Genomic DNA, 18222 nt, shown 5'->3' on the forward strand with positions numbered 1-18222 from the left:
TTGGGACAGAATCAATAGCCATCACTGTTAGAAAAGACACCAATAAAAGGGCAAAGCCACAGATAGATTAGAAGTCCATAAATTTATCTTTTAGGAAAGAAAATATTTAATACATGTTTTTAATACATGTCAGTTGGTGTCTGAGTTCTATTTCTAATGATGGCTACATGAAAATGCACGGCTCTAGCCTTGAGAATTTAGTCATACCAATTAATAGAATTTTTACTCAGTAATTGACTTTACCTTCAGTTGCAACTGCTTTACAACAGAATTACAAGCTTCCTTTACAAATAATGCTAATTTATTGAAAGTGCATAAACCAACTGCCTCGAGGAATTATCGAGTATATTCTTTCCTAAGCTTCCCTAAAACATAAAAATCATTCTCTACTTTTGATACTTAGTATATCATAAATGCCCCATAGAGTTATTTATCATAAGTTCTCACTATCTGTCCCCTGCACTGTTCAGTGCCTGGAATGTTGCAAATTCTTAATAAACATTGTTCTCATTAAACTGAATTCGTGAATTTTTCTAAAGACTGCTGTCATTTTCTCTACTGAGCCACTGTAAGTCATGGCTTGCAGCTAAAACACTGATGTCTTCCACATGAGTTTATCATGAAGTACTTTAACCTCAGTTCAGTTCAGTCGCTCAGTCGTGTCCGACTCTTTGCGACCCCATGAACCACAGCGCACCAGGCCTCCCTGTCGGTCACCAACTCACGGAGTCCACCCACAGCCATGTCCATGGAATCGGCGATGCCATCCAGCCAACACTGTATGGCTGATTTCAGGTGCAAAGACACTCAGTTATTTGAAAAAGAATTCCAAACCATGGATGGGAGGAGATAATCTTGCTCAAAGATGCAAGAATGTTACCACAGTTTTGTTGGTCCAGTTTCTACAGAAGACACTTGGTGAACAGATATATCAAGTTCTAACTTTTTTTTTCCAAAGTCAGAACCATAAAGAAAATGTTGAACTTTACCAACATTTGAAAATATGGCAGTCCTATTTTCAAGGGAATTAACTAAATGATGCACTGATAAATACAGAGAAAAGTGTATTCATATTTTCAAAAAATATTTAAAAGATTTTTTATAAGGAAGCTGTATTTTACATTGAAAAATTTCAGCAAAATATTAGCTAAAGATATTTTCTTTAACACATCCTGTCTCTAGGGCAAAACTGGTTACATGAAATGTGGTTTAATATTTAAGCTACTCTCTGTTCTACACCTCTAAGCACATTTTCTGTTTAGAACAGAGGAGATAAATCACATTTTTCCACATTGATTTAATAATACTCTATGGTAGTAGTGAAAATAGCAAGAAAAACAGAAATTTTATTTTGACAGTATGGGTACACTTTGCTTTATGGAATACATGTGTCCTTGAAAAAGTCTCTGTAAGTTAAATTATTTTAAATGTACTCTGGATTCCCTGTTAAATTTTACTCTGTAAATAATTTTGCAGATAAGGAATCAATTAACTATATAAGTGAATGTTCATTTAGTTAGATGTTTGATAGTCTTTATGTTTTAAACTTTATTTTTTTTAACAATGAAGTATAGAAAGTCCAGTATTTCGTTAAAAGGAATACATCCAAGAGATAATACAGGAAAAAGGGGTCATGGCAAAGTCTCTTTAGTTAGGGACGAAGCTTATTTTTTTATGGACACTAACAAGAATTTACACACATTATAGATGAGAGTAAAAAGAATGTTTTCAGAAGGAAACCACTTACCATGTGACTTGCAGCCTTGTGTTTTAGGAGACCAGGAAAACTGTAATCAGTGTAGCAATTGCCTTCCAAGGATAAACAGCAGGCTCTGACGACCAGCAAAGACATTCACAGGCGTGAGTTTTTAAAATTACGTGATAAGTTACCCTTTTCCTTGTTGGGTAAAAGGAGACACTGGCAGTGTAGTGGTAAAGAAGCTGCCTGCCAGTGCAGTAGAGCGGGTTCAGTCCCTGGGTCTGGAAGATTCTCTGCAGAAGGAAATGTCAACCCACTCCAGTATTCTTGCTTGGGAAATCTCATGGGCAGAGGAGCCTGGTGGGCTATAGTCTGTGGGGTCGCTATGAGCACAGAATTCACTTAGCACATACCATCCTCTTTCTTCTGTTCTAAAGGTAATCTCCCAAGTAGACGTCCTTACTGAGAAGAAAATTCCTTGATAAAATGAATGAGTGTTTCCATTCAACTGGCATTTAGATTTCTTTTTTAATTTACCAAGGATAAGTAATGCCTTGGTAAAATTAGTCCCATATTAATAATTAGTCCTAGTAGAATAAGCTAGTTATTTTGAGACTGATTCATCTGGATTTCATCTATATATAAATTTATGTAACAGAAAGTAACAGCTGCTTCTTCTCCCACAATTATTATCCTCTGGAAATAATCATGTCTGAGGGTTTGGCGTGTATCTTTACATTTTCTTTCTCTCTCTCGGTGAATACATACACACTGACATTTATTCATTCGTTCATTCAAAAAAAATACTTATTGAGATCCTATTATGAACCAAGTATTATTTTAGGTGGTGCAGATGCAGCAATGAATAGTCCCTGCCCTCATGGAACTTAAATACTTTTTATTATAAAGAGATAATGATGCAGTTAAGATATTCTGTAGGCAGATGCTCTTGCAGTCACTCAGCAGTACATCATATGCACTTACCACGTCAGTGCTTTGAGCCACACATGTTCTTTTCTTTTTTCTTTTTCATTTATAGTCTTGAAGTAGTCTGCGCTCACCATCTAGACATTTTCACTTTTCCAGTCATATCTCAGCTTACAAAAGTCTGGCCTTCTTCCCACACCATTCTACTAAAATATTACTTAACAGGTCACACATGCTCGTGAAATCCAGTGACCCTGCTCAATTCTCACTTTCTTTGGCTCTTTCACAGTCTGGAATGCTATGGCTCTGTTAAACAGGTGACTCTAATTCCCCTCTACTACTCTAGTTCACACAGTAGCTGTTTCATCTCAGACTTTCCCTGGTGCTCCTTGCTTTAATTCTAAATGTTGGCATTTCCGTGGCTCTCAGTCTCTGTTCTGTCTTTAGATGGTGTCATGTGCTGTGGCGAATTCACGTATGACCTATACGCTGCTGCTGCTGCTGCTGCTGCTGCTGCTGCTGCTGCTGCTGCTGCTGCTGCTGCTGCTGCTGCTAAGTTGCTTCAGTCATGTCCGACTTTGTGCAACCCCAGAGACAGCAGCCCACCAGGCTCCCCCGTCCCTGGGATTCTCCAGGCAAGAACACTGGAGTGGGTTGCCATTTCCTTCTCCAATGCATAAAAGTGAAAAGTGAAAGTGAAGTTGCTCAGTCGTGTCCCACTCCTAGCGACCCCATGGACTGCAGCCCACCAGGCTCCTCCGTCCATGGGATTTTCCAGGCAAGAGTACTGGAGTGGGGTGCCATTGCCTTCTCTGACCTATATGCTAATGAGTCTCAAATCTTTGTTGTTTCATCCTGCAAACTCCCAGAGGGTATCTTACACGTGGCTCCAACGTGACGCAGAGCTGGATTCACCGTCTTCCCACTCATTCTTGCTCCTCTTCCAGGATTTCTTAGTGCAAGAAGCTTCTTTTCCCTCAGCCACCCTGACCAGACGTCCTGGACTCATTCTCAACATTTCTCTCTCCCATGCTTCTCACATATGGCCTGTAACCCTATTAAAAGTCCCTCTTTATAATCTCTAATCTTCTCTCATTCTTTCTGTTACCCATCTTCGTTTTGACTATCAACATTTCTCTCTTAGATTAGCACAAATCCCCTTGCTTAAATCCTGTTCCATCCCAATGCATTCTTCACACTACAACCAGAGTGCTTTTTATAATGCAAAACTCATGTTATTCTCTTTTCAGAAACGTTTCTGTGGATTCCCATGAGCACTCCATTAAGTACAAAAGCCTTAGCAGAGCTGGAGGCTGTAGAACCACTCTGGAATTTGGAACCTACTTGTCTATATGCTCTCATCTCCTGCCAGTTTGTCTGAATCTGTGTACTCAGAGGGCCAAACTCTCTCTCCCTTTTTGTATTTGAACGTCATACTTCTCCTGCTGAAACTCTCTCTTTGCCTTCCTTTCAGCCCTTTACCTGGATGGCTCCTCCACCCTCAAGAATCATCTCAGAGTCATGTTCCTTTGTGAAACTGCTTTTGTCCATGTTGTTGCATTTTAAATATCTGTCCTTTTCCCAAATTCACTCAGATACTCCTATGATTACACTCAGATCTAACATGGTCCCTCCTAGGAGCATTCCCTGACCCTGCTGTGAGTACCCGGGGAATGCTGTGGCTGTCTTTGTTGTAGCTTTTACTCCAGTCGTGATCACTGTTATCTGTATCTTACGTAGACTGAGTTCCTTGAGAGCAGGACCCATCTTATTCAACTTCAGTTCAGTTCAGTCGCTCAGTCGTGTCTGACTCTTTGCGACCCCGTGAATCGCAGCACGCCAGGCCTCCCTGTCCATCACCAACTCCCGGAGTTCACTCAGACTCACGTCCATCAAGTCAATGATGCCATCAGCCATCTCATCCTCTGTCGTCCCCTTCTCCTCCTGCCCCCAATCCCTCCCAGCATCAGAGTCTTTTCCAATGAGTCAACTCCTCACAGGAGGTGGCCAAAGTACTGGAGTTTCAGCTTTAGCATCATTCCTTCCAAAGAAATCCCAGGACTGATCTCCTTCAGAATGGACTGGGTGGATCTCCTTGCAGTCCAAGGAACTCTCAAGAGTCTTCTCTAACTCCACACTTCAAAAGCATCAATTCTTCGGCGCTCAGCTTTCTTCACAGTCCAACTCTCACATCCATACATGACTACTGGAAAAACCATAGCCTTGACTAGATGGACTTTAGTCGGCAAAGTAATGTCTCTGCTTTTCAATATGCTATCTAGGTTGGTCATAACTTTTCTTCCAAGGAGTAAGCGTCTTTTTAATTTCATGGCTGCAATCACCATCTGCAGTGATTTTGGAGCCCCCCAAAATAAAGTCTGACACTGTTTTCACTGTTTCCCGATCTATTTCCCATGAAGTAATGGGACCGAATGCCATGACCTTCGTTTTCTGAATGTTGAGCTTTAAGCCAACTTTTTCACTCTCCTCTTTCACTTTCATCAAGAGGCTTTTTAGTTCCTCTTCACTTTCTGCCATAAGGGTGGTGTCATCTGCATATCAGAGGTTATTGACATTTAACTTGGTCATCTCCAAAACTAGCACTGTCTGACTCATGGTGGGTAGAAGAGTGGTAAATAAGTAATTCATCTAAACTATGCCGCGTTTTCATCTCATAAACGAGTGGATGTTTGTTCGTGAGATGAAAGGCAAGGCACAGACTTGGTGTGACACCCCTCCCCCACCCTCACCCTCTACCTAAACAATGAAATTAACGCCTGTAAATAGTTATACGCTTTGAGACAAAAAAAAGGATGCCACTTGGAAGAAAGTAATAAAGGAACACCTTTCAGAATATGGAAAATAGTGATATATTTCTAACATACATATCTGTGTGACATTTGATTCGTGAACTGTGATCGTTTGTACTTGTCTCCTTCCTTTCAATTTCTTACTGCGCTATTGGCTGCTTTTGCACCCTGTAACCATCCTGGACTTTAGAATCTGCGTGAAACTATTAGGATTCATTTCTTTCATCGTTGTATTTATAAGGTTAAATTAAATGTGTAACTGGATTAAAATAATAATATTGAATTATTATTACTTTTAAATTAGACATTTTTTTAAAAAGAGAATTCAAAAATTACTGCCACTGCCAGCACTCAATAATATAAATTAACATCTTAAAAAATTACAAAACTCTTCATGTGTTCTAATGCCACGCTGAAAGGTCCACTAAGCTCTTTTCTTTTAAGTTGGCGGCAAGTGAGAATGGTGGTTGTAGCTTTAAGGAGATTTGGCATCAACTGTAGTTTTACTATTGTTCATACAAAATTTTCTTCACATGGTAGCCAGATGGAGACAAAAAAAGTGCACTAAATTTCAAAATTAATTTATTTTTTAGCTAATATGATTACAGTGTGTATTCAGAACACATTGTGTGGAAAACCTATCTTTTAATCTAACTTTATATTGTTCAAAAGAAGTTAAATATATATTGATACATTGTGGAAACTTCTTTGTCAGTTGTCTGTACATAATATAAACTTGGTTTTGTAAAGCTGCTTTGAGCTTATATGGAATTCTTTATGGAAACACTAAGCTGTAGTCCTTGACCCATGGATTTTTCTAGAAGGAACCTTAAGTGTCATTTAGTACTTCTTTTCCAGTTCAGGTGTGCCTGTTATAGTATCTTTGGTAGATTTTTTTTGGTGTTTCTTTCTTTTCTTTCCTATAACTTTTTTTTTTTTCCTGCTTTGAGTTGAAATCTGCCTCCTTGCACTGTTACCCATTGCTGCTACTGCTGCTAAGTCGCTTCAGTCATGTCCAACTCTGTGTGACTCCATAGACGGCCTCCCACCAGGCTCCTCTGTCCCTGGGATTCTCCAGGCAAGAATACTGGAGTGGGTTGCCATTTCTTTCTCCAACTGTTACCCATTAGTCCCAGTTATATACTTCAGAAACAGAGACCAGATAGTCCATCTACCATTCACCAAGTTCTGAAAGCCACAAATCCAGAAGTCATTCTTGGTTTTTCTTCCGTTGTCCTTCCATCATCCTTGCCTCACTGATTTAGCCCTAAAAGTTCTAAGTCCAAAGCATGCATTTGATCTATCCACTTCCGTTTTCCATTTTACTGCCACTAGATGGTAGTCCAAGCTACCATCGTCTTTGACCCAAACTACTTCACTAGCCTTAAAAAAAAAAATTCTGTGTTTTTGCTTTTCATCTGTCTACAATCTCCTTTCTAAACCAGTGATCTGCAAATGTAGTCCTGATACCCTAGAGCAATGCAGGATAATTCATTAGAATGCAAGAAGAAATGCCAGAAATTCTATTTATATTTATTTTTACCTCATCTAATTTAATTTCTATTTTGTATACATTTCTATAATTATTATAATTAATAAGATAGTACAGTGTATATACTTGAGCTCTTATTTTTCTTTTTTGCTTTCTATTAAATTCATAGTCTGATAGATTCAACTTTCCCCAGTTATTTACACGGTTGTATGTAACTAACATGTGGGCAATTGATTTTTTTTAATTAATATGTACTGCCTTTTGTTTAGATTTTCTTTTTAAAAATTTTGAAACCATCTTGTACTTACAGAACATCTTCAAGTAGAGCACAACATAAATCACTTTTTTTTCCTGACCCATTTGAGAGTTAATTGCCGACCTGATGCCCCATCCTTATCCGGTACTTTCTTGTGTATGTCCTACAAAGATAGTTACCCACATTATCCAAAACACAGCAGTTGAGAACATGAAAACACTATTGTTCACATTTAGTTTTCAGACTGCATTTAGGTTTTGCCGGTTCTCCTCATGCTCTTATCGTAACCATTCCAGCTCAGAATCACATGTTTCATTTATTCATCATGACTCCTCTGTCTCAAACTGGAAGTTTCTTAGTCCTTGTTGGCCTTACATAATCTTGATACTTTTTTTGTAGAATGTCCCTCAGTTTGGTTTACCTGTTTACTGAGGATTGGATTCAGATTAGGTACTTTCGAGTAGAACACTGTAGAATCAATCCTATGTTCTTATTGCATTTTATCTGGTAGCACATGATGTTGGTTTATCCCAATTACTGATGATGTTAATTTTGATCATTTGATTAATGTGTTAATTGAGCACTTCCACTGTGTGGTTACTCTTTTCCATATATACAGTTAATAAGTGTTTTGTGGGGAGGTACTTTTATATCACATTACGTATCAAACTTTTCCTATTTACTTATTCATGTTAGTATGAATTCAAGGTTTCCTGTTCTATTCAGTGGGTATAATTTATTACTATCACTGTTTATTTTGATGCTTGCATTGTCCCAGAGTAGGCCCATTCAGACGCCCTTAATTTAGTATTCTACATTTTTTTCATATATTTCCTTTCAGTCTTTAGGTTCTTCCTTAACTTTCTATGTATATTTCATTGTATTTGTTTCAACAACAATTCAGGTCACTTAGATTTCTTTGAGTTTTCATTATCCACCTTTAACTATTCCTCCTAGATGATAAACATGTCTTCTATTTCTTTATTCAAATCGTAGATAATAATAATCTATGAGCTGAAGCCAAAGGAAGGCTCCAGTTGTGCTGTTTCAGAAACTACCTTCCAGACTGGGAATTCTCAACCAGCTTCTTGGCTTTTTGGCTAAGATAAGTGGTGGCTCAGACGACGGAAAGCGTCTGTCTACAATATGGGAGACCTGGGTTCAATCCCTGGGTTGGGAAGTTCCCTGGAGAAGGAAACGGCAACCCTCTCCAGTACTCTTGCCTAGAAAATCCCATGGACGGAGGAGCCTAGTGTCCATAGGGGTCTCAAAGAGTTGAACATGACTGAGCGACTTCACTTTCACTTCACTAGTTAATGTTAATCAATGTGCTCTTTTGTAATTTTTTTTTAAGAATTATCTGATTGGCCTTCCAGTTGGTTGTTGCCAAGTCAGTGTCACTGACAAGCCGAAAACTCTTATCAAGAACTTCCCTAGATCCCAACAATCTCCTTCCTGAAAAAAGAAAAGTCGTTAACATTCAGTGCTGTTCTCCATGACTGATAGTGCTGACTCCACCCAATCCCAGGGTTCAGAGAACTCATACCTTCATTGTTGGTAGGATCTTTACTTACAACCGACTTAATATAACAGCTCTGGGAGTAGGGGGAGAAACAAAATAAAACAAAAACTTAATTCTTGGCACACATCATACACTCAGTAATATTGCTTAACTAAGGAAATGGATAAATACTGAAGATTAATGAGGATAAATTAATCCAAACTTTCAGTTCGGTTCAGTTTAGTCGCTCAGTTGTGTCCCACTGTTTGCGACCCCATGAATCGCAGCACACCAGGCCTCCCTGTCCATCACCAACTCCCGGAGTTCACTCAAACTCACGTCCATCGAGTCAGTGATGCCATCCAGCCATCTCATCCTCTGTCGTCCCCTTCTCCTCCTGCCCCCAATCCCTCCCAGCGTCAGAGTCTTTTCCAATGAGTCAACTTTTCACATGAGGTGGCCAAAGTACTGGAGCTTCAGCTTTAGCATCATTCCTTCCAAAGAAATCCCAGGGTTGATCTCCTTCAGAATGGACTGGTTGGATCTCCTTGCAGTCCAACGGACTCTCAAGAGTCTTCTCCAACACCACAGTTCAAAAGCATCAATTCTTCGGCACTCAGCTTTCTTCACAGTCCAACTCTCACATCCATACATGACCACTGGAAAAACCATAGCCTTGACTAGACGGACCTTTGTTGGCAAAGTAATGTCTCTGCTTTTGAATATGCTATCTAGGTTGGTCATAACTTTCCTTCCAAGGAGTAAGCATCTTTTAATTTCATGGTTGCAATCACCATCTGCAGTGATTTTGGAGCCCCAAAAAATAAGGTCTGACACTTTTTCCACTGTTTCCCCATATATTTGCCATGAAGTGATGGGACCAGATGCCATGATCTTCGTTTTCTGTATGTTCAGCTTTAAGCCAACTTTTTCACTCTCCACTTTCATTTTCATCAAGAGGCTTTTTAGTTCCTCTTCACTTTCTGCCGTAAGGGTGGTGTCATCTGCATATCTGAGGTACTTTACGTGGGTCTAACTGTAGCTGTAAGTATACACTAGAAAGTTTCCAAAGCCCAAAGTCTGGATTCTAGTATATAACTCAAAACTTACAGCTATAAAACTTAGGAAAGCCTCTAAATTACTCTGAGTTTCAGTGTTCTTTTATTGTTGTTGTTGTTGTTAGATGGAATTAATAAATGGATCCCCCTTGCCTGTCCCATACAGTTCTGGAAACCAGAGAAGATCATGTTAATGAAAATTTTCTCTTTGCAATTAACTGATATGAAAGAATAAGATCATTCTTATTGTGTACAGGCAGGGCTGTCATCCAGTTGATTTTTCATTATTTTATGAAGAAAAAATCAAAGGCAGATTTTTCAAATGCTTATCATTTTCCTGGGGCTTCCCAGGTGGCTCAGTGGTAAAGAATTCACCTGCCAAGCAGGAGATGCAGGTTTGATCTTAGGTCGGGAAGGTCCCCTGGAGAAGGAAAGGGCAACCCACTCCAGTATTCTTGCCTGGGAAATCCCATGGACAGAGGAGCCTGGTGGGCTTCAGTCTAGGGGGTTGCAAAAGAGTCAGACACAACTTAGCAACTTAACAACAACAAAATCATTTTCCTAAGCTATTTTCTTAATTCTCCTCCTTTTTAGAAAGAAAATGAAGCTAACTTTGCAGGACTTTTCTTTTTGACCCTATCTAATATTGTTTAAAAGAAAGATGCTCAAAAATTATCTACTTACAAGTACGTTCTCAAATTTTTCTAGAATCAGCATAAGCCTCATTTGGTTTATAAATTCTTCCTATCTTTAATTAGAAAGTTAGATTAACTTCTCAAGACTGACGGTATCTTTCCTCTGCTCCTTGATTTTTTAAGAAGTGCTGGACTTAACTCTTGAGGAGACGGGAAAAGTATCCAGTTTCTCCTGTGTTGTTCAGGAGCCCATATCACAGCCTGGTAAAGCAGGTTGGAGGAGGTGGGGGGATATCTCTGTATCTCTATTCTCCCATCTATAAAATGAATGTAAATAATCCTACTTCTCACTGTTGTAATGAGGACTAAACACAGAAAGCAGGCGAAAGGTCTGTCAGTTATAAAACTTGAAAGACATGTTAGTAACATGACTCAGAACTTGGGATAACAATGGTAAAGCCTATCACTTCTTGAATGCACTCTCCCTATCAGAATCTGTGCCCTCTTTCAGGGCTACAGCAATCCAGTATATATTATTATCCCTCTTTTACAGATGAAGAAATGGAGGATCAGGGGGTTACGTACTGCTCAAAGTCACACAGCTAATAAGCAGTCAGACAAATTCAAACCCTGATTTCTCTGACTCCCAAAACAAAACGTACCCTTAACCTCTGCCTCTAATGCTGCATCAAACATTATTTGGTTCCAGAGTCTTGAACTCATTTAAGCAGGAGCTTCCCTGAAAGCTCTCTTCTGTTAGGAGCTGCTGTCAAGCCTTTATATTGTTGATTCTAAATTTTCCAATATGAAAAACATTCTGCGCTGGAGAAGACAGAGACCACACAGTTGATTAATTGTTCTGCACTCTCTTCTGTGTCTGCCAACACTGAACAGTTTCTGTATTTTACACTTTTCAAAAGCCTCAGTTCTCTTTGCCCTTAGTACTATGTGCAAAAGTGCCCAGTTTTAATTAGAAAGACTTCGGTTGGTTAGCTGTTCAATGAATGTAATAGATACTCTGGCCAACTACATTTCTACATAAGACAATTAGTAACCCATGTCCACAAATCCTTCCCCACAGTCTCACAATATACAGATTTCTCCTTTTTAAATATCCTCAATGTTTACATAGATAGGTGCTATCAATTTGTCTTGTGCTTATACAAAAATTAGTGGTTTTAGAAGTTAATGTTTGAGATCTTGAACTGGATCAGAAACTCGCGAGCAATAATACTTTTTATGAATTTATGACTAAATTATGTTTCTTAAAACCTTGTTTCTTTGGAGTTCATTACTTTATTCATTGTGAACTTCAACAGCTAAATGATAAGCAGAGTAGATGGGGCCTATATGAATACTGCCTGGACATTACTACAGCTGCTATGAACCTTCAGCCTGTTACTGCAATTGACTCTTTGAAAGAACTCACAGTTGCAGTATACTATCATTTGAAGATTTAAAAATAAACTAGTCAATCCAAGACATATATAACATGTGGGACTTTATTCAATTGATTTAATTATTTTTTATCTCAATATAACTCTTCGTAATTTGATTCCAGGAATATTTTGATTTTTACACTAACCCTTTTTGCAAACTTCATTTTCTCAGAATGCTTATATTTCCTATTCAAAAATTGTTTTGAACTTATATAATAAAACTATAGAATTAATCATTTTTAAGATGGCATGAACTAGTGGGCATATCTTGACCCAATTGAAAATTCATATACTTATGTGATAATAACCATTCTCGGGGGGGGAGGGCAGATAAAAGCCCTTGGCAAATACCCTTGGGAAGAGAACAATGCCAGAAATCAACATATATTTAATTTTAATGTATAGAAAGGTTACCTCAGTTTCTTATACTAAATTGTAAGTGAATGTAATTTTCTTAAAAAGAGACAGTGGGAAACATATGAAAGGATTCATTTCCTACTGTTCTTAGAAAAATGTAATCTTTCCTTAGCACTAGCTAGAACACTTTCTAAAATGGCTTTTCAACAACAATATATTGTGATTCAGAGATTTTCTGTTTCTCCCTACAGAGATTTAACAAGTTTTGACAAACAGGAGATTTTTATATAATTTTTATATGTATTTTTAGTACTTTCAGATCAGCTTGAAATAAATTATTCAGAAAAATGATTTAGGAGCTAATGTGAGGTCTTTCGGAGAAGGCAGTGGCACCCCACTCCAGTACTCTTGCCTGGAAAATCCCAGGGACGGAGGAGCCTGGTAGGCTGCAGTCGATGGGGTTGCTAAGAGTCAGACACGACTGAGCGACTTCACTTTCACTTTTCACTTTCATGCATTGGAGAAGGAAATGGCAACCCACTCCAATGTTCTTGCCTGGAGAATCCCAGGGGCGGGGGAGCCTGGTGGGCTGCCGTCTGTGGGATCACACAGAGTTGGACACGACTGAAGCGACTTAGCAGCAGCATCAGCAGCATCAGTGAGGTCTTTAGACCAAAAACAACAGTAACAACAACAGCATATTACCAAACCAAACTTGAGTCCCCTCACCTGGGTTCAGTAAAGCCAATCTACTGATACTGGGTTGTGGTGAAGGAAAAAGTGTTTATTGCAGGGCCCCAAGCAAGGAGTCCAGGCAATGAATGCTCAAAAGACTCAAATTCCAAGATGAATATTCTTCTGATTGGTTTAGGTGATGTAATCAGGAATCAACATCTTCAACCTTCTGATTCCAACTGGTCTGGGTTCTTTGTGCTTGCGGTCAGCATATAGTTAACTTCTTCCACCGGGTGGGGGATTTCAGAATCTACAAAATAGCTAAAAGATAAAGCTCAGAATATTGTTTATGGCCACTGAGGAGAAACTGAAGTTCTTTGACTTTGTTTAATGGCTAAGTTATTATTATTTTTTCATACTTGAATGTTTTCCTTTGTTTCTGCATTTTCTCACCTCTTTGATTAAATATATTCTTTGGAATTTGGGAAGCAGGAGAGGACATGGAAGTGTGGGAGTGGTGGGGAGGGGGAGCGTGGTCTGTCCTGAGAAGGCCCCATAGGATCCTTGTTGTTATTTTTGAGTCACTAAGTCGTGTCTGACAGCATATCAGGGCCTTTTCCAGCAAATGGCCTCTTCACATCAGGTGGCCAAAGTATTGGAGCTTCAGCATCAGCGCCAATCTTTCCAGTGATATTCAGGGTTGATTTCCTTTAGGATTGACTGGTCTGATCTCTTTGCTGTCCAAGGCAATCTCAAGAGTCTTCTCCAGCACCACAGTTGGAAAGCATCAATTCTCTGGCGCTCAGCCTTCTTGATGATCCAGCTCTCACATTCATACATGACTACTAGAAAAACCATAGCTTTGACTATATGGACCTTTGTTGGAAAAGTGATGTCTCTGCTTTCTAATACGCTGTCTGGGTTTGTCATAGCTTTCCTTTCAAGGAGCAAGCATGTTTTAATTTCATGGCTGCAGTCACTGTCCACAGTGATTTTGGAGCCCAAGAAAATGAAGTCTGTAACTGTTTCCATTGCTTCCCCATCTATTAACCATGAAGTGATGGGACCAGATGCCATGATCTTAGATTGCTGAATGCTGTGTATTAAGCCAGCTTATTTGCTTTCTTCTTTCACCCTCATCAAAAGGTTCTCAGTGCCTCTTTGCCTTCTGCCACTAGAATGGTATTATTTGTATATGAGATTGTTGATATTTCTCTCTGCAGTCTTGATTCCAGCTTGTAATTCATCCAGCCTGGCATTTTGCATGACGCACTCTGCACATACGTTACATAAGCAGGGTGACAAGCCTTGTCATACTACATTCCCAATTTTGAACCAGTCCATTGTTCTATGTCCGTGTCTAATTGTTGCTTCTTGATCTGCACACAGGTTTCTTAAGAGACAGGTAAGAGGGTCTGGTATTCTCATCTCTTTAAGAATTTTCTACAGTTTGTTCTGATGCACACAATCAAAGGCTTTAGTGTAGTCAATGAAGCAGATTTTTTTCTGAAATTTTCTTACTTTTTCTATGATCCAAAAGATGTCGGCAATTTAATCTCTGGTTCCTCTGCCTTTTCTAAATCCACCTTGTACATCTAGAAGTTCTCCATTCATGTACTGCTGAAGCCTAGTTTGAAAAAATTTGAGCATTGCCTTACTAGCATGTGAAATGAGCACAACTGTATGGTAGGATCCACAGAATCCTGCTTGGTTACAAACACTGAAATTTATACTCTTTCCTTGATCATGTTAGTTTGGTGCATCATATAATTAATTGAATGATTAAAGTTTATTCAAATTACTTCTGTTATAAGAACTTTAAAAAGACTTTGAAATAAGCAATGGAATCTTAGTTTCAGAAGTACTGATTTGAAGTGAAAATGCATTTCAGATGTTAAATGTGTAGCTAATTATGGCAGGACTTTTGGGTCAACAGGAGAAATACTGAATTGATCATATTTTATTTGGGGTAGCATTTATCTTCATAGAAACATTATTTAATAGAAGAATCATTGTTTTCTGTGGAATCTCTCTTTTATCCTGCACTGACACATTTTTTACTCTTTTGTTAGGTATCAGATACACACCGGACTTCAACATTCTATCATAAGACCTACCCAGCCCAACTGCTTACCTCTGGACAATGCAACCCTACCTCAGAAGCTGAAGGAGGTTGGGTATTCAACACATATGGTTGGAAAATGGCACTTGGGTTTTTATAGAAAAGAATGTATGCCCACCAAGAGAGGATTTGATACCTTTTTTGGTTCCCTCTTGGGAAGTGGCGATTACTATACACACTACAAATGTGACAGTCCTGGGATGTGTGGCTATGACTTGTACGAAAATGACAATGCTGCCTGGGACTACGACAACGGCATATACTCCACACAGATGTACACTCAGAGAGTGCAGCAAATCTTAGCTTCCCATGACCCCAGAAAGCCTATATTTTTATACATTGCCTACCAAGCTGTGCACTCCCCACTGCAAGCCCCTGGCAGGTATTTTGAACACTACAGATCCATTGTCAACATAAACAGACGCAGGTATGCTGCCATGCTCTCCTGCTTAGACGAAGCAATTAATAATGTGACCCTGGCTCTAAAGATGTACGGTTTCTACAACAACAGCATTATCATATACTCTTCAGATAACGGTGGTCAGCCCACAGCAGGAGGAAGCAACTGGCCCCTGAGAGGTAGCAAAGGAACCTACTGGGAAGGGGGGATCCGGGCTGTTGGCTTCGTGCACAGCCCACTCCTGAAAAACAAGGGCACCGTGTGTAAGGAGCTCGTGCACATCACTGACTGGTACCCCACTCTGATTTCACTGGCTGAAGGGCAGATTGATGAGAACATTCAACTGGATGGCTATGATGTCTGGGAGACCATAAGCGAAGGCCTTCGTTCTCCCCGCGTGGACATTTTGCACAACATTGACCCCATTTATACCAAGGCGAAAAACGGCTCTTGGGCTGCAGGCTACGGGATCTGGAACACTGCCATTCAGTCTGCTATCAGGGTGCAACACTGGAAACTGCTCACAGGGAACCCAGGATACAGCGACTGGGTGCCCCCTCAGTCTTTCAGCAACCTGGGGCCAAACCGGTGGCACAATGAACGGATTACCTTGTCAACGGGCAAAAGCGTGTGGCTGTTCAACATTACAGCCGACCCCTATGAGAGAGTGGACCTTTCCAACAGGTATCCCGGGATCGTAAAGCAGCTCCTCCGGAGGCTCTCCCAGTTCAACAAAACCGCAGTGCCTGTCAGGTACCCCCCCAAAGACCCCAGAAGTAACCCTCGGCTCAACGGAGGAGTCTGGGGGCCATGGTATAAAGAGGAAAGCAAGAAACAGAAGCCAAGCAAAAAGAAGGCTGAGAAAAAGCAGAAGAAAGGTAAGACGAAGAAAAAACAGCAGAAGGAGCGCTCGTTTCCAAACTGCCATTCAGGGATTTCTCATGGATAAGCACACATTTTTTTCCTGTCTTCAGTTCAGTTCAGTTCAATCGCTTAGTTGTGTCTGACTCTTTGTGATCCCGTGGACTGCAGCACACCAGGCTTCCCTGTCCATCACCAACTCCTGGTGCCTACTCAAACTCATGTCCATTGAGTCGGTGATGCCATCCAGCCATCTCATCCTCTGTCGTCCCCTTCTCCTCCTGCCTTCAGTTTTGCCCAGCATCAGGGTCTTTTCAAATGAGTCAGTTCTTTGCATCAGGTGGCCAAAGTATTGGAGTTTCAGCTTCAGCATCAGGCCTTCCAGTGAATATTCAGGACTGATTTCCTCTAGGATGGACTGGTTGGATCTCTTTGCTGTCCAAGGGACTCTCAAGAGTTTTATCCAACACCACAGTTGAAAAGCATCCATTCTTCAGCACTCAGCTTTCTTTATAGTCCCAACTCACATTCATCCATACATGACTACTGGAAAAACCATAGCTTTGACTAGACAGATCTTTGTTGGACCCATTGGACTTTTGTTGGATCTTTGTCATATTTCTCCTTTCTGGTTAAATTTAAATCAATTCCAAGTTTTTCACCAGTTTCTAGGTGAACCAGCAAATTTGGCTCAATAGGATCCCTGCCATCAGCATTAGACAGTTTTCATATTGTGCCACTCCAGAGACTTCTGCCGGCTGGAAAACTTGTGCTCAGTGATAAAGGTGCTACTCTTGGGATCCATGCTTAAAGCAGAATGGAGATGTTTGTTTCTGTTGCTCCTTTATGAAAGGTGGTCAGTGATGAGTTCAACTGCTGTGCTTCCGTCAGTTGACCAAACACTATGTTTTAAATTATAACATTGAACTTTAACCAGCAACTGATGGACATGCTAATTTAATGGAAGTTACAGGGTAGGATGATTAAAAACCACCTTTGATAAGTCTAGTCAAAAGTTGCATCACCTCAAAGGCCTTGAAAAATGCTTTTTTCTTAGTGAATGTTTGTATTTCTATCACAGGACACTTGGGTTTTTTATGAATTCTATTTCATACATAATTTCCTTTCCTGTGAAAACAAGCTGTTTTTCTCACATGTGAACAGCTTGCACCTGACTTTATCATGCATGAGGGGATGGCAAACAAGAATGTTTCAGCACACTGCCAAAACGTGAATGTAACTATTTTCTAAACACTTTAATAGAACGATGTTTCAACACAAAGTACATAATTTATTTTTACAGAAAAAATTAATTATTTTGTTTTAATAAAAAGTTATACAAATGAATTTTAATTATTTTATTTTATTTTCTATATACCATTAGAAGAATTTTATTTCATATTGTCGATTATCAAGCACTGTAATACTATAAATTAATAGTGTGTGAATTTGTAGAATATAAAAATTTAAAAGTGATAAACATCATTGTTCAACCATTATTGTGAATGTAAGAAGATGAATATATTCCTTACAAATTGCTTGGAAATTCAGTGTTTGTATAGAATTGAGAGACAACTTTATTGTTTCTATCATAAACACTTTATTTATGTATCTTAATTATTAAAATGACATGTTTTTTAGCACCAGAAAATCGTGTGGCTTTTCTGATTTAATGTCTCTATAGAATTACACTGGGGCTTCCCTGGTAGCTCAGAGGTTAAAGCGTCTGCCTCTAATACAGGAGACCTGCGTTCGATCCCTGGGTCGGGAAGATAACAAACAAAAGTCTTTACAAATAGGCAGACGAAAGTATGATTTGCTAACAAACACAGTAACATAAAATGGATTTTGCAAATAGGCGGTGTTTATACCTGGCTACTGCATGGAGAAGAGTATTCTCTTGTTAATAAATACGATTTATAATGACCTTACTCTTACACCAAGTGAACATGGTGGGAAGGTATGAAGAAGTGAAAATATGGATCCCACC

At 39.4% G+C, this 18222-nt stretch overlaps 1 protein-coding gene across 1 annotated transcript in view; it reads left to right on the plus strand.

The window, feature by feature from the left end:
• The window catches only part of ARSJ (arylsulfatase family member J), a 73603-nt gene extending 57283 nt beyond the window's left edge, over window positions 1-16320 (plus strand). Inside the window, exon 2 of the mRNA XM_068975618.1 lies at window positions 14922-16320. Within this exon, the coding sequence (XP_068831719.1) occupies window positions 14922-16320 (1399 nt within the window). The remainder of the gene's footprint in view (window positions 1-14921) is intronic.
• The last annotated feature ends 1902 nt before the right edge of the window (window positions 16321-18222 follow it).

Source organism: Capricornis sumatraensis, chromosome 7 (assembly GCF_032405125.1).
Source record: "Capricornis sumatraensis isolate serow.1 chromosome 7, serow.2, whole genome shotgun sequence".
Lineage (NCBI taxonomy): Eukaryota > Metazoa > Chordata > Mammalia > Artiodactyla > Bovidae > Capricornis > Capricornis sumatraensis.